The 27,200-nt window shown below is 43.2% G+C and overlaps 1 protein-coding gene across 2 annotated transcripts in view; it reads right to left on the reverse strand.

The window, feature by feature from the left end:
• Window positions 1-2,276: 2,276 nt before the first annotated feature.
• LOC119172631 (uncharacterized) overlaps window positions 2,277-27,200 on the reverse strand; it is a 75,410-nt gene continuing 50,486 nt past the window's right edge. For both annotated transcript variants that reach the window (XM_075892656.1, XM_075892657.1), the window contains exons 3-8: window positions 26,592-26,727; window positions 11,100-11,233; window positions 8,772-8,982; window positions 7,727-7,860; window positions 6,474-6,696; window positions 2,277-2,802 (exon numbers count right to left, since the gene is read on the reverse strand). In XM_075892656.1, coding sequence (XP_075748771.1) covers window positions 2,726-2,802; window positions 6,474-6,696; window positions 7,727-7,860; window positions 8,772-8,982; window positions 11,100-11,233; window positions 26,592-26,727 — 915 coding nt within the window. In that variant the 3' untranslated portion in view covers window positions 2,277-2,725. The remainder of the gene's footprint in view (window positions 2,803-6,473; window positions 6,697-7,726; window positions 7,861-8,771; window positions 8,983-11,099; window positions 11,234-26,591; window positions 26,728-27,200) is intronic.

Consider the following 27,200-nt stretch of genomic DNA (forward strand, 5'->3'; position numbering starts at 1 on the left):
GTGTTCTGGTATGTAGACAGATGAGAAACATAACAGCTCATTTCTTTATTGTTCAGACGTAATGACACTTTTTACACTTGCACAGTCATCCACGCAGCATCCAAACGTAAGTGATAAGACAGGGAGACAAACGTGAAACGCCGAAACTCAATTATAAAAAGCAGTCGTTTTGTTTTCTAAATTTATAGAACCAATCAGGCACACTGTGAATGTTTTGACATCATACAAAAAAATAACGCAGTTCTTTTACAAATGTAGCCCAACACACGATATTTGGTGACGTTGGCTGTCCGACAAATTTCATTTCTCACCATTACCATTTAAAGAAATGAACAACATAGTAAAGTGATACTTGTGACATTCACAGTACTAGATTTCGCATAGAGATATTTACATTATCGCACATTCAGTAACACATTCTCTCCGCATAACGTTAATACTCCCTGCTACCTCAACGTGTATCCTGGAATCAGATATTTCTGCTTGTTTCGGGGCACGTGACGTATTTGAATCAACATTTCAGGTGTTTTGCACAGTAACCTGAGATGAACGGAGAAAAATGATGCAAGCAGCAAAACCACTGGCTTCCCGTAACAGAGCTGCGTAGCATTTACTTGGGTTTTTATCTCGAACAGTGATTGTTTTTTTTTTTGCAACTTCTGGTGATTAGATGCAAACACTCTGAAAGCGCATGATGATGGATGGTAGCGCAGACAACGAACACGGACAAGAGAAGGCACATAGACACAACACTCTTGTTGTCCGTGTTCGTTGTCTGCGCTACCATCCATCATCATGCAACCATACCAACAAGCCCAAATCGCCACCCTCTGAAAGCGCGACAACACAAGCGGCGGCTCGTTACACATGCGTCATACGGCGAGCGTTAAAGTTCTCGAGAATAGTTAGTTTTGCATGGCAGGCTCGTTATTGGACCTTCTGGTCGTTATCATGAACAAACAGACGAGAGGAATGATTTTATACTTAGACGAAAACATAAAACTAGTTTAAATTTAGTTATAGAACAGGAATTTTCTGAGGCATTGCACTCTGGATTACGCGATGATGCATAAGTGGTTTCTCCGAAAACGGCCGGAAATACAAGGACCGAAAGTACAGGGGCGGCACGTGTTCTTTACCAAATCGGAAACACGACAGAAATATATTTTTACTGGGTATGTTCAAATGAGAAGGTACGAAGTATCCCAAAAACGTTACCGTTGACACAGGCGCCCATGCCACTTTGGGAAAACGTAGCCATACATAGGGGTGGTAGATAGGTACTCTTATAAAGAGCGCCGTCCAACCGACGAGGAAGCGCGTGCGAGGACAGGATGTAATTCCCATTGCGAAGTTCGGCGATTGAGGAGAAGTGAGGCGTTGTTCGATTTCCGGCAGCAGGAGGTGTCGAATCAACCACCACTCATCGCCGCATGATGGCCATATACAAGGAACACTGCTTCTCCGACACGTCTTTGTTAAAATAGAGCGCCCGTTTTCTAGAAGATCGTAACAGCTTGGTTGACGACCGGTGATCAGGCATACAATCACGGCTGATCGCATCAACAATGTGGGCGGCTTAGGGAGTAGTGGTTGGCGGATTACATTGCGGATGTTGACGGTACAAAAAAAAACACGTGAAAAAAGTATATGAAATAAACAGGAAGAAAATCTGGAATTGAAGCGTTCAGCTTGGCGACGAACTCGAGGACGATGTGAGAGACTGGGGTCACCGAAATCACAGGAACTGAAGAGAAAAAATTCTTTCGGCTCGTTTATCATTGAGATCTTTGTGCTCAGGCCTATACGGTGTATACTTTGAACAAAGTACTCATTTACGCCCACAGTGTTGTTTCGTACCTCTTCATTTGAACAACCCTTATATGTACATTGTAGCAGTACCGCAGTACATCATTATGTTGTCGTTCAAATAGTGTGTTTCTGTATGGTGGCCCATTACTGACCCCTTTTTTGTGTTTCCATTTGTGCGCTACCCAACGATAAATCATACTAGATGTTCCAAGAGTTTAATTCATTGCAACTTCACCACAAACTATGATCCTTCTTTTTTATTACGACTCCGGAAACTTTTAATTTGCCGTTTGTGTCTTCTTTGTAAAGCTTGGGTGAAAATTATGTATGCGCACTTAGGAAACTCGAATAATGTTCTTCATGTATGCAAACCACCAAGAAAAGACAGAAGATATCTTTTAGATGTTTGCTCATACAAGTTCCCGTTTTTTTTTTCTTACTGCCATCTTCCTAACTGCCATAATGCTGCTTCTGTGAAGTTCGCCAAAGTTATAAATGTATAGCATTGCACAAGGCGACCGTCCGTACTGCGCTTACGTCACTAGCAAGCACATCGTCTAATTCTCACAATGTTTGAGCGACGAAAATTCAATAAATTTGTTATAACAGCTCAAAGATACGACGCTGGTACTGTGCATCGCGGTTTTCCAAAGCCTGACGTGCCCTCTCGAACAGGAAGCTTACGATGAATACGCTTTTTAGCGCATTTTAACAATTCATCACGACACATGGCACATCCTTTGTAGGCAGCGTCTCGATCTATAGGTTGGCACGAACGGAGAGGCATGAAACGGTTTTGGTGGTCGCAGGGAATCTCGCAAGGTCTCAGCAGAAGAAGAACCATGGCTATTGCACGCGGTGAGTTTTTTTTTCTTGTACATCCCGAATCCAGGCATCGTCGCAGCAGTGTCCATCATAGCTCCAGAAGAACAAAGCAGAGAAGTAGACTGGACAGAAAAGGTGCCAGTATGGACATTCCTTCGTTGGACGCTGCAAACATTGTGGAACCCGGAAAAAAAAAGGGAGAAGAGAGAAAAAGAGAGCAAAAAATTGTCAGTGCGATTGACATATCACAAAGGACAATAGCGCTGTTTACAGTTCTCAGTTCCCTAACGAAAAGATCTCATTTAGTGTTTGTCAAGAAATTTTGTCGCAAGGCTAAGAAACAGACGTTAGCGCCAGACCGTTATGCAAGGCAGCTTCACCTCCGAGCCATCTTTCTCGGTATCAGAAAGTGTTTACGAAAATGCACATACATGTGTCTTCTTTCAATTTTTCGTTTCTGAATCTCTAAAGTGTCCTGACAGACAACTCAGGGATAGCCGACTTCACTGGCTAAAGTTCTTAACTAGTTGGAGCCACAAATCTCAGACTTTTGTGTACTGAAAATGCTGGATGCTATCCTAGGTGCTCCATATATGATGCGGTCTCCCTGCTTTACACTACCACGAAAAATAGGCCTTCTACTTAACACGCTATAAAAATAGGTGCATCATGGTGAACCACAATACATATTCAGCCATCTCTACTTACGTCCCAGCCACAACCAAAGGAAAAAAAAAAATGACAGCATATCCACTGGGTGAATGATGGAGAGTGCAGCGAAGCTGGGTCCGAAAGCCTCTGCCGCGCCGCTTCGGCATCCCTTTCTCGTACTGCGGGGTCTTGTCGGCGCCGCCGCACAGCTTCACGGCACGCTTCTGCCTCACGCGCTCGCACATCAGCACTCCGTCTTCGAGCACGAGCCGCCGCCGCCTTGTGCGTGTGATACTTTTTATCGGCAGACCGTGAATAATCTGCTGGCCGCGTCCGTCCATCGTCTGTCTGTCTGTTTGACGCACAGACGAACGGACGCATAGGGACGGATGCGCGGATAAACACACGCATGGATGAACGCATGGACGGACGGATGCATGGACGGATGCATGAATGGATGTACGTACGCATGTACGCACGTACGGACGTATGAACGCATGGACGGACAGATATACGGGTGAATAGACGCATGGATGGACGCAAGATCGTATACGGATGAACGCATGGACGGATGCACGAATAGACGGACGCACAGATGAATGAATGGACGCACGGACAGACGCACGGATGGACGGAAGCAAAAACGAATGGACGGCCGGAAGCACGGATGGAATGATGGACGCTTCGCCCCACTCATTAGCCTTCACTCCATGGATATGCTGTGATTTTTTATTATTTATCATACGACAAGTAACGTCCTCTAGTATCATACCATTTGCATTTGTCAGCGTATATGCATTTTGTTATGTGTACAAGTACCACCCTCTACGACCAGTTCAAGAACTAACGAGAGATGGCTACATACGATTACGACGGGACGCTCAGCCCACGCCATCAGAAGATTCGCTCCTAAAAAAGTTTTCCCCCTTCTCCCGCAAGTCTAGAAGAGCAATGCGGGCTTGTTGGTGAATCTTTTAAAAAGTTTGATGTAGCGTGCACGACACGCGGACACTGGAAAGTGCATAAGTGCTTTGTGGGTCCTTATGCGCCCCCTATTGACCGTGTGTCGGTTCACATTACGTTGAAGCAAAAAGTAAAAAGCTCTTATATCTCAGGCTCCTTCTTTGCTTTATTCGGAATATATTTCGAGAGTTACGCACAGTTGAATAACTGTCAAGTACTTTCGTATTTCCCTGCAGTGATTGAAACCTATTGTGAGCACCCAAAAAGGTAGATATATAGGTCCCTGTAGGCTTACAGGTGCTATAGTTCAATCAGGACACTTGCTTGAGTCAAACGAAAAATGATGATTTGTGATTTAATCCGCTTTACATTACATTAAACAAGAGGGTTACGGACGCACTCTACGAATTTATGTACTTGAATGTAAATATATCTTTATTTCCCCTTTGCGACTCACCGTCTGACTTTTCGCTTCACTCTCGTTCAGAAACATCGTACATATATACTGCAAAGCAAACTATTTCTTACTTATGCTCATCTCGTGGCATCATAATTATGTAGTTGTTTACATTAGTCGAGTAATCATTTTATCAACTATGATTGAGACCTTGGAAAGCATTTTCTCTGCTTGATATTTTTTATTTTTGTATTTACTGTGGTTAAAAGGCCAGGATGTGATATGAATTATACGATTGGCTAGTTACAACAAAAACTTTTACATATTTGTCGGTGAAGCGCTAAGTTAGCGCTAAATTAGCACTAAGTTAGCACTAAGTTAGCATAAGTTGGCACTAAGTTGGCACTAAGTTAGAACTAAGTTAGCACTAAGTTAGCACTAAGTTCTGCAAAACTTTGCTCAGCAAAGCTCGTTGGTCCACACACCTTCGTGCTGCAAAACGAGAATGAAAACACCAACGGTGAATGGACTCTGCGCGCTTGACCAAAGAAGTGGCAATAAAGAGATGGTTTTGGTTGCGTACGCAATACACTGAAGCCTTGCCACTCTGGATGTGTTGGAATCTCTGTTTCTGAGCCATGGTGTATTGAATTGTTAAAGCAAAGCTATGGCGCGGCGTTGGCTGGGCTATTTTAAACGTAGGTGGAGCGCACATAGGGTGGTTGCGGCAATGCGGTCTTGTGCATGAGATCACAAGTTCAAGCAAGATTAGAAATTAAGCAACGTGGAATGGGTAGGCTTGCTTTAGGAGCTCACGGGAATACACCAAATCAGGTAGTACAAAGTGATTTGGGATGAAGATCATTTGAGGGCAGGGAAGCTAGCAGCAAGATAAAATTTGAGAAGCGATTGAGAGAAATGGGGGAGGAGCGTTGGGCTAGGAAGGTATTTAGCTACCTGTACATGAAGAATGTCAATACAAAATGGAGGAAGCGAACCAGAAAATTGACTGGTAAATACTTGGAAAACAGCAGGGGGCCCAACCAAAAAAGAATTATCGGTTAAGAAGAAAGTGAAGGAAACTGAGACTAACATGTGGAGAATCGGCATGATTAAGAAGTCCGCACTAGAGATCTATCGAACTTTTAAGCAGGAAATTGCCAAGCAAAGGATCTATTATAATACTCGGGGTAGTTCTCTACTGTTTGAGGCCAGGACGGGAGTATTGCGAACCAAGACATATCGATCCAAATACGAAGGGGTAGACATGGTACGCAGTGCATGTGGAGAGGAGGAAGAAACTGCCGAACACTTGATAATGTTCTGTAAAGGGCTTCACCCTACAGTTCAGGATGATGGCGCAGAGTTTTTCAAAGCACTGAGGTTTAGGGACAGCGAGGGCAAAATAGACCTTAAGCAAATAGAATTAACTAGAAGGAGGTTATCTGATTGGTGGCTAAAGTCAAGACACGAGTGAAAATTAAACCCTTCACTGCAAAGTACCAGTCCTCAATCTCACTATTTAAAGGAAAAAAAAGAGAAATCTAGTTTTCGGTTCACTAAGTATTACGGCTTGGTGGCGTTAGCCACCACCCGATCTAAAGGGTACAGTCATATCAATCCATCCATCCATCCATGCTATGGAAATTGCGCAGCCGAGTTCTTTTGTTAACGGACGTCAAACTGGCAGCATTAACAGCTTCATTGTTAATGAAACAAAGGATGCATTATAAACCAGAGAGAGAGAGAAGGGCAGGGAGTGTAACAAGTTTGAAATAACACTACAATGGGGAAAGGCACGAGGGAACAGACGGGAAAAGTTTACCATCATCCGTGGGCGCCCTAAGTCCCGACATGGTTCGGTGTTTGTTCTTGATGCTGGCCTCGGCGCTGCTGGTGTTCAGGACGTGCGACAGAGAGACCATGCAGCGCAGGTGCATGCGCTCATCCTCGAAATGCTCTGGCCGCACTCTGAAGCGCAGACCGAGGGACGCAGCGTACCTCGGGTATCTCTGCAACTCGTACCTCACCAGGTACTCAGGACGGGCCTGCAAGCGGGAACAGTGACTCTGATGTTTATTTTACTCGAACAAGTACATAAAGATATGCAACAGGCTAACGAGGCATAGATGCCACAGAGAGGCCAAGGGTGACTACACACAGGGCAAGAGAAGCTTGGGTATTACTGTCAGTTCAAGCGCATGAATAAACAGAAAGAAAGAGAGGACGCTTGAACGTGCGCTTGAACTGGCAGTTATACCATGCATATCCAATTAGCCCAACTTTCGATTCTGTCGCAGGAGAAGCTTTGATCACGTCAAAGAAAACACATGTAATCGTATTCCTATGAGTAGACTTTCAAAGTACGTTGAACTTGGCGCCTATATGGTGGTAACATTTCATTATACAAGACACAGTTGACCTGGGGAGCAGTTATTGAGGAGTAGCCATTGCGTAGCTAGCACGACTATGCAAACATGAAGAGGGCTGTCAATAATGACAGATAGATATAAGTTGTCCCATCAACAGTTAGGACCTCCAACAAAATTATTGCGACAAAAGAAGAAAAGAACGAGAATGCATTTATTACTTACCATTTGTCGCCCCTATAGTAGAAATAAAAATCCTTGAACATGCTACAGAAGTCCAAATTGACGGTTGTGGAAACGGAACATTATGAAGAGTAAACTTATTTATTAATTTCTATTCGCTAAGCGTAAGGACGTTATCACTTTGGCTCTGTCGAGTAGAATTCTAAATAAAGCTGGGGATGGTGAAAAATTGTAACTGCAGACGTTAAAGCTAGTCGATACCTAATTGCACTAATTCATTATGCGAACAAAAGGAAGACAAGAGAGCCATGGCATCGAATCCTTTCCACGGCGAAAATGTTTTGAAGCGAAATTGCTCGAGGGTCGTGTACTTGGATATATGGGCCTATTAAATAACCCAGGTACTCAAAATTTCCGGAGCCCTTCACAACGCCGTCAACAACAATTATATCATAGTTTCAGGACGTTAACTTTTGCAATTATTATCAGGAATCAAGAATGATAAAATGATCTGTGTTGAACTTACCTCTTTGTCGTTTATGAACCACGTCAACTCCGGCGGCGTGTCGTACTCTGCCGATCTGCAGGTCAAGTTCACGAGTTCGTTGATCAGATATTTTTGCTTGCCGCCCTCGATCACTGGACTGTCGGGACTCTTTTCTGCAGTTGCCATTCCCAGGAAGATTGGGGTGACACAAATAAAATAAATGAACAAATACTCGTAAGAGAATGCAGTCTACAATAATCAATCGGATGTAACGTGCCACACACAAAAAAACATAATATGTAATTTCAGCACTGTTTGGTTGTTAATATAATTGTCCCATTAAAAATTATGTAGAGGCAAACTTTCTAAAATTTCACAAGTGTTCAAGATTCAGCGAGTTTATTTGTCGTATACTTGAAATCGTATAGCACATTACGTCAAAAAGAAAGAAACGCCCGAGTGGACCGACACAAGAGTGCTAACTTCCAACTGAAATTTAGAAGTGTGGCAGTTTGGGCGTCTCTCATAATCATATGGTGGTTTTGGAACGTTAAACCTCACATATCAATCAGAACACAACGATGACCTTCTTGTCTCTTTCTCGTTGTTCTGATATCGCGATATAACTATCGTTCTAACTGAAAGTTGGAAGCTAGCGTTTTTTTTTTCTCTTGGGTCAGTGTGCTCATCCGTTTCTTCTTTACTGTAATGTGCTATACCAGTTCAAGTATTGCCATAATTGTTATTTAATACCTAATAAAATTGCTTAGTATAATATAATCATAACAGCCCCAGAACTGATTGAGAAGAAAGTTTACTTATGTTGATTATTTAGTGGCCTAAATGACACATTTGCATCTTCAAGTATTTCTCTGAAACAACACAAAAAAGTGGCTTACTCTGCTAGACAATCACTCGCGATTTCGCCTAACAAATCTTAACAGTATCTTGTATTAGGCAGACGTCACTTGCTCTGAGGCAAAACTTTGAAGAACATTTTGTTAAGTTCACCTAGCGGGACTAAAACTTTCGCGCATTTCAACACGCGCTCCGATAAGATGATGCAGTGATCTCAGTAATTTACCTGGGTACGGTATGGATGGCTCCGTGTTGCCAGCAATGAGCTCTTCGCTGGACGTGAGATACACTTCGGAGATGACGCTCACGCACTTCAGCCGCAGCCAGCTGCCCGCCATGTGGTGTGGTCGCAGGGTGAACGACAGCACAGCGCCCGAACTCTGCAGCCCCTCCGAGTCGTACAGGGTCTCCAACTCCCGCACGTCTGTGAACGGAACCTGCGCCGATGACCCACGTGTTTTTATCACGTGTGTATGCCCCCACGTGTTTTTATCAAGCTGTTAAAAGCTAGACAAAACATTCAAATTATCATCTCTCGCCAGGTTTATTCATAGGTTTACATTTTGGGTCTATGCATCTTTACGTTCGTGCGAACGATGATGGCTGAGAATAGTCATCCCATCGCCCTTCGCTCCATCCACTGTAAGTTTGGATTTTGTAAGTTTGGCACTTTTCATGGGCTGAATACACCAAACCTTTTCATTTAGCTTTCATATACTGCAAATTGTCGTTCTACTGGGTAAATATATGAGCAGTTTAAAAGCTCTAAGTCGACAAGGAGTACCTAAATCCTTTGTCAATACCTTAGTCGATATCTACAGAGGCACCAGAGTTACTTTAGTTAATTACAAGAAAAGCGAAAAAATTGTGATCAACAAAGGACTCTGTCAATAAGATACCTCACCCCACGTTGCCTACCGCCTGCTTGGAGTGTTTAAACACCTAGAATGGGAAGAAAAAGGAATCGAGGTGAACGGAGAATGGCTCAACAACCTTCGCTGCGCAGTTTTAATAGGGCTCTTCAGCAACAATAGCAGCGAATCGAAAAAATTGATTGACAAATTAAATCCCAGAATTACTTTAAGTAGGGGTCAAAATAAGTTGACGAAGACAAAGATATTATAAATAGCCTGGCTATTCAAGAAGACTTCTATATCGAAAATCGTACATAGGGGTGTATACAGGAATATATATACCCGAGACAACTACTCAAAGCTACTGCTCACTGACGAACCTAATCACACACACACACACACACACACAAAGAATTCACCGAAAAATACCAATAGGCTAGAACGCTTTCGACATGAATTCCCAAAAAATTGAAGGAAATCTGGCACTGCCATGAGGGTTAAAAGTATACATCTGCGGAATACTGCCAGTTCTAATGTGTGGGGTTCAAACATGGGGAAGTAACAATACAACTAGAGCAAAAGCTGAGGGCCACGCAACGTGCAATGAAATGTGAAATAGTGAGAATAGCATCAAGAGATTGGAGGATGGTAAAAGGAGTTAAGGAATCGACAGGTGTTTCTGATATCTCAGTTGACATACATGGGCCTCGGCGGACCACGTGGTGCATCGAACGGACAATCGGTGGACAATGAGAGAACCAGAATGGTTACCAAAAGATGGGAAACGCAGTTGAGGGCTCAGAGTAAGAAGGAGTGGTGAAAGTAAGTTCGCAGGGATAAAATGCTATCGGTTCGCACAGGATAGGGTGAACTGGGTGTCAGTGGTAGAGACATTTGTTTTGCAGTGGACAAGAGCAGGCTCATAGTTATGAATAATGTGTTGCAAACGCCCAAACAAACGTGCTTAGTCCTCTATAGTTCTAGTCCCCTCCCAATACGTTTTGTACAATGTGGCTGCAGGCTTTTTTGATGGGATTTATGTAAAAGCCGTGAGCCATTTGCGCAACAGTCGATCTATTTCTCTTGCGGGGTTCATAAACGGCCTCAATGATTTATAAGACCAGTAATCAAGCTTGGTAGTTAGGAGCTTCTCTTATGGCCACCTAAATCTTTGAAAAGGGGAGGGGGGGGTGACTACTGTCTGTCTGTCTGTCTGTCTGTCTGTCTGTCTGTCTGTCTGTCTGTCTGTCTGTCTGTCTGTCTGTCTGTCTGTCTGTCTGTCTGTCTGTCTGTCTGTCTGTCTGTCTGTCTGTCTGTCTGTCTGTCTGTCTGTCTGTCTCGTGACCACTCCCAATATCCTTGTAGCAGGGCGGTTCCAAATAGTCATGACTATTTTGACTGTGTGCATAAGCGCTCAACGCTGCCGCGGTGTTCTAGTGGCTAAGGTACTTGTCTGCTGACCCGCAGGTCATGGGATTGAATCGCGGCAGCCTCGGCTGGATTTTCGATGGAGGCGAAAATGCTGTAGGCCCATGTGCTAATATTTGGGTGCACGGTTAAGAATTTCAAGTGGTAGAAAACTCTGGAGCCCTCCACTAAGGCGCTTCATAATTTTATGGTGGTTGCCGGACGTTAAACCCACATATCTATTAATCAAATCAATAAAGCAGAAACGCTTATCCATTTTCCCTAACACTTACCTCTTGGTCGTTTACGAGCCATACGAGCTTGGCAGGTGGGAGTGAGTAAGGTGCTCTGCAAGAGACATCAACGCGCTCGCCGACACCGTACTTGGACCGCGTGCCTCGAATGGTGGGCGGATGATCTGGAATCACTGTCAAAAAAAAGAAAAATGTAAAAAATGCAGGTTAAAGAGAAAAAAAGCACGTGATTTGCACGAGACGTCCGCCTACTTGGCCGCTCTTCACAAAATGACCAGAAAATTGTAGTAGAGAGAACGTTAGCCTGGTGTGTGCACGGATGTTTATTTGCATGTTACTTACAAGGTACAGTGCATCGCATTCACAAACTGCCACTTATGCGAGTCGAGCATAAATAGTAGCGCTCATTTACTCATATTATATTATGCACAGGCCACGGTTGTTACGAACTTGGTTCTCGGCATGAACAGTAACTGCCAAGATCACAATTAATGACCTCCGGCTGGTTGCAGTCTGTCGGTAATCCCAGCCATAGAACACCCTTTATAGAGCAATCTTCTGTAAGGTTGAAGAAATTTATGTGAAGTTAAGCTTGTCAACAGTCTATTACCAAAGATTAAAAAAATTAAAATGAAAGTGGTACCGCTCGAATGATCCCAATGATATACGTGTACAGAGGGCTCTAGCTGGCTTAATTTTCATTGCACATCATCGCATCATGTTTCGTTCATCGATATTCAAGTTCGAGGGAGACGATATTTTGCACACAGCAATAAAATTAGTCATACATCTGGCGTTTTACCACTGCTTTAGAACATTTCGAATGCAAGCGCTTACGAGTATTTTGTGCTATTTGAAACATAAGCGTTAGAACTTTCAATGTTTTAAAAAAGAAGCATTGCGTGAAAAACACAGCACACTATAGACAGAGACGACGACACCTGTGTTGTTTGCTGTGAACAATTCACCAACTAACTCCTAAATGTCTGGTACTGAATTTTCCGGGTGTTTATTTTGCCAATATATCTCTTTCCACAAGCCTGTCCGATGTATTGGCGTTAGGGAACCATTCTTAAATGCTATTATGGTCGTTGTTGACTGACCAATCTGTAAGTGGTAACGTAATTTCACAAAGAAACGTACTTCCGTATGTCACTTCGGCATAATGCGCGAGGACGTGAATATAAACAAAAAGTAAAAAGAACGGAAAAGCCCGAGCTGGCGAAAGCAAACATCGCGCCATCGAGGAACAAAACAAGGAACTGCGATCAAAGTACATGCAAGGCGCAACGGCTCAAAACTCAATTTCCACACGCTACATTAGGTTCGCGATCGCGATTAAGCAAAGTGCCCACCCAAGAAAACTCGTTCGAGCGACTTAGCTCTCGAAGAGCACTATAGAACAGCGCGTACGAGTTGGAGGGCTTCGGAATCTCGTTTTACCCAGTTTTCATTACTTATTTTTTTTCTCGGTGTCCCAACTTTGTCGTATCTGCGTGGTCTCGCGTTCAGATGCAAATTCCGGGGATCTGAGAGATGTAATACAAACGTGAATTTCGTTACAAAAGAAAGAGAGGCCGAGACAACCGTTGTACCGCGTGCCAAAGTGACATGCAAAAATCAGAAGTTATTAGGGGACCGCGGAGCGGCGGCTTTGAACCTAGCTACTGTGACGAGAAAGGATAAGAAAGAACAGAACAGAAAGAAAGTTGTTCTGGGTTGAGAGGTCTTCCGGACATTGATGAAAGTATAATATAAAATGGGAAAGGGTGCTCAGTGGAAGCGAAAGAAAAGCGAAGCTCACCATTTCTGTACGTTTTCGTTTTTTTTCGTTTCTTTATACTCGTTCAATGTACTTCCGCTTCCCGTACAAAGGCGAATTCCCTTATTCATTTTTCTCCGAAGATGAGAGGAGGGCTCCTTTAGACTCTCGCGGTTTTTTTTGCCACGGCGCTGCTTTCTCGCGCGATCCCCGTAAATAATCAAATATAGCGTCAAAGACATCAACTCTCAGCCAGTAAAATACACTAAGTTATAACAAAAAATTGAATGCAACAAAAAAAAAGTAAACGAGAAAAGGCCAAATAGCAGCAAAAGTTCCCGGCAATCTCCACGCAGCAAGAATTCACGTCCCTAAAGCAGAACTGAACTTGCAGCTTTAAACACCGTCGTGCTTTTTTTTTTTAATTCATGAGCTCACTGACCTGCGCGTCTGTTTTCAGCCCTTTACTGTATCTGTGGCACTCCTCTGCGGTAATGATTCGTACCGCGAAATGAAGCAAATTTGCGTAGAGGCACCGCAAAAAAAAAAATGGACATATTCAAATGACCGCACCGCTAACCACGACGACTTTCGGAGCCAGTGCGTATGCGGCGGCTGTGGTTGCTGCGGAAAAAAAAATACGGGAGCGGAAGATAAATTGCTGACTGCTGCAGGAAATGTGGGACGGTCAGATAGATGCTGTGAAAAGTCATCGTCTCGCGAAACCTCGCAACGATTACACGATGATAAGGACATTGCGAACTTTCGAATGATTTTCTTCTTTTTTTTTCTGCATGCCTGCACTGTGTGAAATGCATCCCGAGATCTCTTAACGAATGGACGCCGTCTAGTTGAGGCTCCATCGACCGTGGTAGCTGTTTCGTTCTGCTGGCATTTGTTTGTTGGTGTGAGGTTGCAGAACCCACGCTCTCGCACACACAGCGTGTGTCCTAGGAGCTATGGGGCTCGACTGCTCACCCGAAGGAAATGGTACAGAAACCCGGCAATGGCGGCCCAGTTTTCTGTGGAGCGAAAGTGCTAGACACCCTTCTACTTGTATTTAGGTACCCATTAACCGCAGGTACTCATAACTTCTGGAGGTCTCCACTATAGCTCTCTACTACGCTCATGACTGTAACGCTGTTTTGAAACGCGAAACCGCAACAATTATTACAAACCTCGCCCTTCATATGCTTAATTATTTGAAACATTTGAACGGAGAACGTGGCTTCTCTGTCCTCACAACCAATGTTTCCATGCTTAAAGTTTGTAATTGAGTCATTTACCATGGTCTACCTGTTGCATGGCATTGAGAAACATTCCGATATTGAAGACATAAAGTTGTCCAGACATGCTGCGAGACCGCTAACAAAACATAAAGATAAGGAGAGACCGAGAAACTTTTTTTCGTAGTGGTTGTTGTTTTATTGCTGCACATATACACGAAGACAGCCATACTATTACCAGCTATCCCAATTGGTGATGTTCGCCAATGTGAATAGTGTACACGTGTACGAACGGCATTTCCAGTGACTTTGGTCGTTCTAGTCGGAGATTCCAACTTGGACCCAGCATTTCGCTGGACCGCTTGCTCTGTAACATCAGAAATGAACAGCTAGAAGGTGAGAAGACCACAGCTTGATGGCAAATCAGTCGAAAACTTGAAGTACATGGACACCGATTAACGCAACTCAGTATTGCATGAGCCAGATAGGCGAAGAAAAGTTAATTGAGAAATTCATATATTGCTCTCACTATCTTTGTGTTAGAACTCATTGGATACTAATACTTCTTTTTCGCAAAATACCAACAGTTAGCTTTTTGACCGTTCTAATAGTAGTGTCGCTGACGGGTCACATAATCATCAAATGACTCACAACAGAAGAAACGGTTGAGTGTTAATAAGAGTGAATGGTGAAGTCATGCAAATAAGCTCAGGATACGATGGTAGAAAAGTGCAAAAAAACATCTGGTAGATGGACGACAACAGCATTTTTTTTCTGGAAGGGTTATAGCCACTAATACGTTCCTTATATCGGATAGGTAATGTAACAGTCAGGGTTCATGTTGTTTGCTAGAGTTACACGTCACAAAATTATGCTATGACTATGAGCGACGTCTTCATGGAAAACTCCGGAAATTTCGACAATCTGGTGCACTAACATCCCACAGTAACGAGCCTCAGTCAAGCTCGCCTCCATCAAAATGCAACCACCTCGACGGAGATCGATGATTCATTTATGATGATTGATATGTGGGGTTTAACGTCCCAAAACCACCATATGATTATTAGAGACGCCGTAGTGGAGGACTCCTGAAATTTCGACCACCTGAGGTTCAGCGTGCACACAAATCTGAGCACACGGGCCTACAACATTTCCGCCTCCATCGGAAATGCAGCCGCTGCAGCCGGGATTTGATCCCGCTACCTGCGGGTTAGCAGCCGAGTACCTTAGCAACTAGACCATCGCGGCGGGGCACCTCGACTGAGATCAAACACGTGAACTTAAAGTCAGCGGCAGGGGACCGTTACAGGTACCCTATTGTGGCGTTCAGTGGTGCACGGAGTTTCAGCAATCGTACAGTACGGCAAGACAGCCAATGCCACTTTGCATGGGTTGCAGTCTGTATTGGGATGCACTAGCGAGCACCACTTCCCGCGCATCCTTTGAGCCGATTGGGTCCGAGCCCCTCGTTGCATATGCAGTTGGGCCCAAAACACGTTTGCTAGCACCGAAAGGGCATCAACGGCTTTAAATGAAAATAAGTCTCGTCGGTACGCAGTGAGTTCTCTCTCTCGTTAAGTCTCAAAGCGTAAGCAGCAAAGTAAACAAGGAAGCGCGAGCTCATTTCACGCCTGGTTGACGCTCGCGAAGGGGTGCGAAGAAAAAAAAGCGTTTTCTAACACTCCCCTGAGCAGGTGCCGTGTTGCATACCGCGTCAGACACGTCAAAACAAAACGCCCTTGTTGACAACGTACTGCGCCTTGTGCAAAATTTCAAAAGCTTGAAAAAATATTGCGCTTTATGTTATGTACGTGCCGTCAGGAGGTCCCCGAAATAAATATTTAAGATATATAGAAGTTAGGAATAAAGCCGTTTTTTTTTTCTGAATGCTGGAGTCGGTGCATTGAAGTTCAAGCAAGCGATGAGATCCTTATTACGATATCGCACCATTTGGTTGTCTTCGTTTTGTCTTTTACGTGCGGCTGCGGTGGCTGCATTTTCGATGGAGGCGGAAATGCTGTAGGCCCGTGTGCTCAGATTTGGGTGCACGTCAATGAACCTCAGGTGGTCGAAATTTCTGGAGCCCTCCACTGCGGCGTCTCTCATGATCATGTGGTGGTTTTGGGACGTTAAACCCCGCTTATCAATCAAATCTTATACGTAGCTGGATGCCACTCAGTGCTCGACGGGGTGAGCGCGATCACATCTCAAATCATCATTCTTTCATTTCGAATGTGCAATGTTGGTAGTCTGGCTCGAAGGAAAGATGTTGGACGATGGGGAGGGGGGTTTGTAATCACAAACGCGTGTAGATTTCTCTCTCTTATTTTGCAAGGCAAACTTGTGTGTAGAAGAATTGGTTAACGATTTGGAGTACTTGGTACTCTACTATGGGAGAGCTGAATGCCGTCCCTCGGAATCTGTGGGTGTTGTTATTCGAACCAGAGGAATTGTGTTTGTTTAGGAGAAGTTGTTAACGATTCAGAGTACTTGGTACTCTACTATGGGAGAGCATGAAGCCGTCCCGAACTTTCCGTGTGACCCGTCCTGTGTATGTGTTTAGAAAAAGTGGTTAACTATTTATAGTACGTGGTACTCTACAAGAGCCGACGCACAACCATACAGAAATGCGCCCTTCACAAATTTTCTGGCAGCATGCCCATTTCTATTCACCGTTTTCTAATAATTAATGTCCTGTCGATCTCCAACTGGTCAGCATTCACCCGTTTCCGATATGCCAATCTGATCTTTTATTGAGGCCACTTGTCACATTGTCATACATACTATATTATGACCTAGATATGAACTCATGACAACATGACGTGGCAGTGGGGCTGAAGAGAAACTTATTAGGCAGAAAAAATTTACTTATTATTTATTTAGTGATTATTTATTTAGTAGGTAGGTAGGTATAAACTTTATTTTTCCTTTGTAAAGGAAAGGTGCAATGGAAGAGAGATGAGGAGAGATTGCTACGCTCGATAGTCCTCCGCAACCCTCTCTGCCCAACCCAGGATGGCCTCCTGGACGTCGGGTTTCAAGCTGCGCATGGCAGCCTCCCACTGCTCCTCATTACTAATTAGTTTTCGAAGGGACGGTGGAGGGGGGTGCTTAGGGCACCCCCACATGATATGATTAAGATTTGCTTTCTGTGCGGAGCAATATTTACAGGAGGAGGACGGGTAAAGAGAAGGGTACATGAGGTGAAGAATGTAAGGAGAAGGAAAGGTGTGAGTCTGCAGCTGTCGCCACAGTACTTCGCGCCTTCGTATGGATTTCGACGTTAGCGGCGGTAAGGATAAACGACCAAGGCGGTAGTGACTACAGATGTCGTGAAATGTTAAACGGCGATCCCGCGCAGCAAACGGTGCCGTTGTCGAAACGGGGCCTGGCTCTTCCAGCGCCTGCGCCCGGAACGTAAATCCTCGGGCGCTGGCGTGAGCCGCCTCGTTACCGGCAAGGCCCGCGTGCGCGGGAGTCCATATTAAAGCCGTGTCTTGTTGCGGGGGATGGGCCAAAAGGAGGGAGAGGGCTGTTTTGGACACCCTACCCGCTCCAAAATTGTAGATGGCAGTTTTTGAATCACTAATAATAAGTGAATAATTTGGAACTGTAAGGGCCAGAGCTATGGCTGCTTCTTCCGCCTCCTCAGAAGAGGAAGCAGAAATAGAAGCAGCAGCAGATATCTGACCTAGCGAATTCACAACTGAGAGGGCGAAAAAAGGACGAGTACTGTATTCGGCAGCGTCAACGTAGAGCACTTCTTTAGAAGTAGAAAATCGTTTTTCGAGAGTTTTTGCACGCTGTCGTCGACGTTGCTCGTGGTGCACAGGGTGCATGTTTTTAGTAAAGTAGTTCTTCGGGCACGCACAAGCATGATATTGCAAAAAATTGGCAGATCCCACGTGCAGTGGCAATCGATGGCATGCGAAGCACGAATGAGAAATGTTGATATGTCACTTTAAAATCAGCACAGCGTTACCAGGTGAAGATAAATGATGCCGTACATGACTTCCGTGTCGTAATTGTCATGTTTGGATGTGTCGTTTACCTTCGTCATCTATTCACGTCACGTAATACCAAATTTAGTATATGTGGAGCTAGCGAAACGGCCGCAAGCACATTATGAGCGTGGTATGTTGTTATTTTCTTCCATGACACGCGTGTCAGAATTATCATGTTTGCAACAGGCATATATTTCGTCATTCATAGACGTCACGTAACAACAAAATTGGTATATGTGGAGCAATATAAACGGCCGCGAGTGCATAATGAAGGGTCTAATACACTCCAATGTAGCGTTGACGCGCGCGCACGCTGGGCACAGCGACGCTACGTTAGCAAAACACGAGAACTCTATAGTCTGAGGCCAGGCGCGACCGGCGTCCGTCGGTGTGGCCCGACGGCAACCGACCCGATATTTTTATTTATTTATTTATTCATAATACCCCTAAAGGCCCTCGTGAGAGGGTATTACATAGGGGGGGGGGGGGGGGGGTTACATGAGCAAAATTACAAACAATAAACGTCAAAAACAAAAAAGGTAAAAAAATTCAAATTAAGTACAGACTAAGGTTGAGATATATGTTATAACAAGTAATTGGTAAAGACAGCAAAAATACAGAAAAGAATAGGCAACAAATCATTGGAATACAGATAAGTACACAGTGAACAACCTATGAAAATGCAAGAAAAAATAATCAATACACTTGATAAAAAAAAAGCGTGCACTCAAATACGAATAAAAAATATACACTCACTCATCACACCTCAAAGAAGCTGAATCAAGGTAAAAATACTACACACGTGTGCTCTGCACGTTATAGAAAAGAGGGAAAAACAAGTAAAAGAGCAAAAGTTAGATGATGTCAGTATTTTGAATTAGTTCTTCAAATTTCGTGGCGTTTTTTTTCTAAGGCAATGCGTGATGGTAGATTATTCCAATCGATTGTGGTACGCGGAATGAATGACTTGGAAAAAGCAGATGACTTACAGTTTAAGCGTTTAAGCTGCTGCATTTTAACCTGCTGCATGCGACCTGCTGCATTTCGCACCGACGCGTTACCCAGACAACACAGCGTCTCCCTTTTTTTCGTGATGGAGGGACGCCGGACGCGCTGAAACGCGCATGCGTGAAAGCAATGCCGAGCGGCGCACGCCTGCGACTATATGGCAAAACTGGCGCATGGCGTCGCAACGCCGGCGGGACGCGACGAAACGAACGCCGGCGAGCACGCGCACTGCGTCACGTCGAAGTGTATTAGTGCCTTGACTGCGGCATGTAGTCATGTTCTCACATGACACGCATCTCATGATTATCATGTTTGCACCAGTCACATACCTTCGTCATTCATTGGCGGCACGTAATACCAAATTCGGCATATGTGAAGCTAGCGAAGGCATGTATTCATGTTGTTACATGACACGCATGTAGTGATTATCATGTTGGGATGTGTCATTTACCTATGTCGTCCATTCGCGTCGTGTAATACCGAGTTTCGTACATGTCAAGCCAGTGAAACGGCCGCGAGCGCATCATGAGCGTAGTATGTAGTCATGTCGTTACATGACACACATCTAATGTTTATGATGTTTGCACCAGTGTCATACCTTCGTCATCCATTCACGTCCCGTAATACCAAATTTTATATATGTGAAGCTAGCGAAACGGCCGCCAGCGCATCATGAGCGTGGCATGTAGTCATGTTGTTATATGACACGCATCTCATGATTATCATGTTTGCACCAGTCGCATACCTTCGTCATTCATTCACGTATCGTAATGCCCAATTTGGTATATGTGACGCTAGCGAAACGACCACCAGCGCATCATGAGCGTGGCATGTAGTCATGTTGTTACATGACACGCATGTTATAATTTTCATGATTGGGTCTGTAGCTTGTGTTCGTCATGCAATCATGTCATACCATACCAGTTTTGCAACATGCCATGTGAACGAAACCACCGCCAGAGCTACAGGACCATAAAATGTCAATAATGACATTCATGATATACATGTCATGATTTTCATCTTATGACTAGTCACAAATGTTTTTCATACCGTCATGTTATGCCATACCAAGTTTGGTATCTATACCATTTTCGAAACGACCGGGAGAGCTAAAGTCGTAGGCGGCTAGATAGATAGATAGATACGCTCAAGGTCGCCGAAGTTCGCTAAGAAATGCTTCGCATTTGGAAACTTCTGAACTTTATTACTTTTCAAATTGCAAGCTCAGATATGAGTTGGAGCGAAAATGTTGCGTATGATGCCGACCAGGACTTAGATTCGCGCGGTGGAGTGAATGACTGGAATACAAATATACAAAATGTGGCGCAGGTAAAATTTGCTGAATGCCCTATGATCTATTGCACTTTCACGAACATTATGCTTTTTGTGTTCAGCGTCTCTATACTTCTAACAGTTGCATCGGGCAATGTGGGTGATGCTCGAAAACTTCGAAGTACATACAACAACTTGATATCTAATAAGCCTAAAACTTCCAGTGCCATGACGCTATGATAGCCTCCTTACATAAGACGCTGCCTGCAGATAAAACGTAGGAGCCGAGAAATACTTAAAAAAAGTGTGATGCATCACCGCCATCTCCTCAAAGAAGCTGGCGTTTGAGGCAGACTAAGAAATCAATCTACGAACACACGATTCATAAAACATACTTTATGAGATTTGTTATATAATTTCTTCCCCGATCACTTACTTGGCTGAAGGCAAGACCATGCTTAAACAACAACAAAAAACGTAATTGACACGTGTTTCCATTTTTATCAGTTTAGTACGATCATCAGTTCTGGCTTAACAAGTGATACTGCAGAAGTTGAGTGCTTTTACTATTTTCTTTTTCACGAAAAGCAAGTGCTCTTTTTGCTTTCGTTAACGGCCGACAGATTTCAGCAATCGTGATGGATTGTAAAAGATTTCGGGGACCATGGTCTTTAAGGTGTTTTATGGAGACTGAACGGGGCGCACATTAGCAGAACTGCATCTACTCTGGAAATCACTTCCAACTACCGCAAAGGCTGGTTTTTAATTCAGTAAAGAGAAAGAAAAAGCCAAATTGTTTTGAAGACCACATCGGCATATTACCACCCAGAGTTTTTTGGCAGTTCTTGGTGGCTCTATAAAAATAAATATTTGTGAAATGCGTTATGAAAGAAAATAAAATATAAAAAAAATCAGAGTGGTTAGCCAGCGCACTTTTGGTTTGCTACCCTGCAGTTAGGATGCATAAGGCAATACGGGACAGAAAAAGAGCACTTAATGCACACTAAGGCCCACATCCATAAACCAACCTTAACGTTAAATAATCAGTTGTTGCGTTGGTTGGTCGTTCATAACTGGCTGAAACACGTTAGCACAAAATAGAAACTGACTAACGAACTACGAAGTGACGAAGAAAAAGAGGCGTCTTTTTTTCTGTGCTTGTCGCTTTTTATTTTTCACTGATATGTGTCAGCCAGTTAACCTTTTCATTGTCTCAAGTCCTGCTCATCATACATATTGCACCCAAGGAGGATTAAAGAAAAATTGCTGGAGTGGAAGCTCCCGCAATTCCTTGCCAGCAGAAGTGAAGCCACCTTTTGCCACTGGCAAGGTGGCGGAAACATTCTCTTTTCTGATAGTGCCCACTTAAAGATCAAGTGGCTTTGATATGTTATGTAAATGCTACGTTTGTTCTATATTAAAAGATAGTTGTTCCCGACGAACTAACACACAGAAAGGAATATGGATGACTGAATATTCAAATTTTTTTGCCTCCAAATAGAGGCTCACTAAAGAAAACTAGTAACTGTAAGACGCACTTGGAGCACTATGTGACCTGAAGAAGTTCCCACATTAAAATTGTTGGGTGTGCTAGAGAAACGCTTCGTTTCTAATCGCTGAACGGTGATAATTTATCATGCCCCTAGTAAGATGGCCGCCACAGCCGCCATCTTGCCAGAGGAACGGCTTCACTTCTGCGCAATCATTTCCACTCCAGCAATCTTTTTAATCCTTCTTGGTTTTACCCCGAATGTGCGTTAACTGTGTAAATAGGGTAAACATGCAGGGCCAAAAATAACTGAGGTTGGTTTACGAACAGTGGCCTCAATTTCGTTCATGAAGCACATTTTTGAGCTGTCTCACTTGCATGATCAAGTGCTCTGACCTGCCTTGATCAAACGTTACTTACATATTTCGTGATGAGTGATTTTTTGTGGTTCTTGTTACTGTTGTTGCTAAAACAAGCATGTGGTTTTCAGCAGCAGTTTCGTTTCATTTTACTTATCAGTTTTATTCCTCCGTTTAACATGATAAGCACAATGTATAGATAGTCTTTCTTAAGTGGAAGCAGTGTTTAGCCAAGGAGCCTGATCACGCATGCAGTGTTAGCTTGTTTGGCGTTTATACTCCGACAAAAAAAAATTCAAAATAGTATTCAGTTTCTATGAAATAATCGCTCCCTACCCCTAACCTCGAAGTAACTTCTTTAATTCTTTGGAGTGAACCCAGAGCTGCTCTTGTGGGCCCAACGCCTGAATAGTCACGCTTAGAGCATCATTCAAGAAATGAAGAAAAAGAAAGAAAGAAAAAAATCTTTAAACACGCACGCACAACGCACTCGAACTACTAATTCGAGCTCGCGAAACAAGCAACCATATTGAAAAGCGCACACTAGGTAGATGTGGATATTGCTTGAAATGTTCGCAAAGCCGATATTATTGTACCAAAGAAAAGAACACGCGTTTTCAAACTTAAGCCGCATCTTTGTTCGCCTAGAAGTGGCGTTATGCTCTATATACTGTACGTATGAGCTTAAGCAGGACGGAGAAAGGCCATTCATGTTTTTACGAAGGGGGGGGGGGGGTATCCTTTTTTTTTTATCTTTGAGAAAGCAGGAAAGGTAAAGCGAGAGTCCGAAAGTATAAATGAAGCATACTTCGATTTGCAAATTCTAAAAATATCAGAATAGATATTCTAGGCATAACACTCTTGCCTCTAAATTATTTGACTGAAAGAAAATAAAAGAAAACATATAGTGTTTCCTCCCGCAATTTCAGCGGCAGCATATAGCTACCGGCAAGTTTGCAGGCTGAGAGGTTTCAGTGGCACTCCCTAAATCCTAAAGTCCAATACCCGGTGCGATATGTTTTCTTTATCTTCAAAACAGTGACGGGAAGTGCTAAGAGGTCTGAACACGTTGTCTCGTCACTGTCCTTTTAAAGTGAGGCTTTGAATGGTGGCTTAGCGTGTGACGTTATGTTGTGGGTGCGTTCATGAAAATGAAAAGTCCCAGTTGAAAAAGGTAAAGATTATCCGGCATACACGGCGGAGAGCGATGATGGCCGCTCATGACACAATAATCAGAAATATAGCTACAAGGGCTAGAATGTTCTTCGGTTAAGATACACTTATAGTTGCCATCAAAATGTAGAATTTCACTGTACATGCCAATCAATAAGCGCCTAACGGAAATACTGATGAACACATTCTGTGTGCGTAGGCCATAACTGAGGTTCCATGTTTTATGAGTTTTTTTTTTCTCTTCCGATTCGGAGGGTATTTTTTACACTTCATTTTATTTTTATTTGTCATAAATGTGGCATTTATCGGAGTTTACTTCTAGTAAGCCCACAATTGTCCGAAACCTGAGAGTTTAATTTCGCGTTGCACTTATCACTGAAACCTTTTATTGAACTCGTATGTGAACAAGAAAACTTCAGAGCCAACTAATCGTGTTACGGCTCTTCGGAAGCTTTGAACACGCTAACACATATATGTGCCGGCACAAACACTTGAATACAATATTCGTGCATTTGTGCGTTAACCTAAAACCTTGAAGCTTGTTGTACAAGATGCAAGTGTATTTTGCTATATGTTTTTCAAGTCTACCGCTACGGAAATCTCCTTTCAGCGCTTACGTTAGGAACAGGGAGAGAGAGATAATTCAGCGCGCAGTGAGAAAGTACTGGTCTTAGTGCAATATGAAGTCTAAAAGACGACAATGTTTCAGCAATGTTACTGATATTTTCGCTTTGATAGTTAACAAAATTACTCATCAGCAGTCTCGTGTCATCTATTTTAAAAACGACTAAAGCTTAAAAATTTACCCATAGCTTTCGAATGGCAAGTCGCTCACTCTTCATATTTGAATTCTCTATTTGAACAATGTGCTTAACGATTCAATGGGGTAGCTGTGCGCATCGCAAAAGTTATCCTCAATGTCAGTCTACGCTTTCCAGGGACAACAGCATAGTATCAATGAACATGTGCGACAGTGTTTGGTGGTCGTTCCTGTCGAAGAGATCAACAGACTTGCGATATTTGATACGAATACCTCAGATGGGTCACGCCATTGACTAAGGAGCACGTTCAAATGAAACCCCAGTATGGGATGAACATGGTGTACCACAGTACAATCTGCCCTAAGCTCCTCAATCACTGAGAACGCAGCACATGACTTTGTCTTAAAAACTTGACTTAAACAGCATGTCAAACAATGAAACACGAGTCTTTAACCTCGCAAGTTGTATCTTGGCTTCGCCGCATATCAGGAAATACAAAATGATATGCCTATAGTCTAGAACAACTTCTAAAGCGTCGTAAAACGAGAACCACACTGACTGGCACACAATCTTCGGGGACTTGAAGGTTAACATGGCCGCACACAAAAAAACCTAACTTACAGCGCACCTCCCGCCATGAATTTAAAAGGGCTGGCGAAAGCACAAGTAAATCGTGAACTGCGTTAAATGAGCTCGTCGCAATTCCACCCTCCAGAGCATTGTTAAGTGGCACGGACCTTCCAAATGAACGGCCTAAATTTCGGGATTTATGCGTTTCAAGTGTTTGTGAAGCTTCTACTTGCAAAAAGATCAAAAGGAGCGCAGAGAAACTACGTCCACTGAGGTATTTCCAACCTTCTGAAAAGCTCTTTGTATGAACATGCCAGTTTATATTGCGTTACACTGCCGAACTACTTGTGAGCCCATCACTAACGACCTACGTCCAAGGGGTCCTGCATGCGCTGACGTCTCTTGCTGTGGTTGCAACAAGTTGGTTGACGGTTGAATTTAGGACCTATTGTTGACAGACCTTGACATCGGCCTTACCGGTCTATGCAATAATGACCACATAGAATGTCGTTCAGATAAAGGACAATACAGAGTCATATTGGCCCCTACAATTAGTGTATCAGGTAATTCAAATTGTTAAAGCTTTTAACGGGGAGTGCTTCATCGGGTTTTTGTTTTCGGGTTTATTCGAAGACACGGAGCAATAACGTAAGGCAGTGAGCTACATTAAAATGAAGTAAAACATTTCACATTGGTCAGTTAAAAAAAAAACAGGTGGAATATTTATTCAGTTTTATATTTCATCAATTCTTTTGTTGACTATTGATAGACAAGCAAGCGACGTCTCATTGAATCTACTATAGTAATACGGGAAGGCTCAAATCACGACAAATTTTTACGCATAAAGCCTTCCAAACAGAATTGGCATCTGAAAGAATTGAGACTGAATTGACGCGTCCCATTAAAACCGCGTTGTCTAACAGTTCATCGTTATTCTCGTAAAGGTTTTGAATAATAATTGACTGTCAAATGTGCCATATTGTTAATTAAGATTGGCAAAGAAGCTGCTAAATTCTTAATTATTAGCTAAAAAAAGTTGTCACCACGCGATCTCTCAAAGTCTAGAATGAAATAATAGTTCAGCATTTAAATGAGAACAGATAAAGATACTTGAATCATTACGTAGTAAATTGGAAGTCAAAGCGAGAAATTTGTCAATGAAAAAAATTCATGGCCAAAATTCTTCGTTTACGCCTAAGAAAGACCAGACTTCGACATAATTAACTGGCCTGTTTGCATTATATCACATTGTTACCTTGAACAAACGCAAAAAACTTCAAGTAATATCTAATTACAGATGAATACGTGACTGACACCATGCACAGAACGTGAACAAGGGCAAGTCAGATTTGTTTGACTCAGTGAATTATACAGCAATACATAAGTACGAGGTGGGGTTACAATACGTTTTCACAAGCCTTACTGAACCCAAATAGTTGAATATGGTACACATTTAGGCCTTTTTGAAAATAAAGGCACGTGTGTATTGCATTAACGATTCTGAAACAATTGGTACAACTATGGGCGCCCGCCTATGAAGGGATAGAATTCAGTTCCTTTTCATGGTTCTGGTGCGTACAGCAAGCATCACGCCGTGAAGTTCTCCCTGCTTTTCTTTTCTACTAATAATGAGCATTTCACGGGAATATTGCAGGACATTGATACACTGTAGAGGTGCACACCGATGAATAAAGAGCATGAAACGAATATGGAGTATGTTCTCGCGCTTATTCGCCTGTGTGCCCCTCCAAAACTCATCATTACCCCTAATTGTATACGACCTAGCATTAGCTTGAAGCCCTTTTGAAAATGTTACCTAAATCATGATAACAAACTGCCGTTTAGTATTAGTTTTGAGCGTTACTAGTAAAAAGGCAGTGCGCTCAACGTTCAGCCTTTGCCCTCACCGAAGACCTTGACTTCCTTCTCCTGGACCACAGTCTGGAAGGAAGGCGCCTCAGCCGACGCTTCACAGCGGTAGTTTCCCTCGGTAGACAGGTTCACTGATGAGATGAACACGTGACCCTCACGAGACCGGGACATCTGGGAAGCAAGAAAATCAGTCGTTTTATTTTTGTTCTACTGATATTACTGGACACGCGTTGGTGTTTCATAATGACGTCATGCGGTGCTCAACAAAAGCAGTTGCTGAAGGGCATGATTGTATCCGGGTGAATGCGTAAGACGGCTTTATGCTCTCCCATAGTAGAGTTCCTCTTACTTTAAATTGTTAACAACTTTTTTTTTTAAATGTACACCATACAGGTTATGTGGAGGGGGGTTCTATATTGGCAAAAAAAATAATCGTAGTGGAGAAGAAGCTGGACTGTCAGCCTTTCAAGCTCCACATGTATGACTGAAGAAGGTATAGCATAGACTAAGCTGTAGAGACGAACCATTAAGACAAGACTTTTAAATGAATTCACAAAAAGAAAGCGAGAAAGCACTTCGTTTATACATCAACTTTTTAGGTACTTCATGTTTTAGATGCGGAGCATCTTATACTCGCGCCTTGT

Source organism: Rhipicephalus microplus, chromosome 4 (genome assembly GCF_043290135.1).
Source record: "Rhipicephalus microplus isolate Deutch F79 chromosome 4, USDA_Rmic, whole genome shotgun sequence".
Lineage (NCBI taxonomy): Eukaryota > Metazoa > Arthropoda > Arachnida > Ixodida > Ixodidae > Rhipicephalus > Rhipicephalus microplus.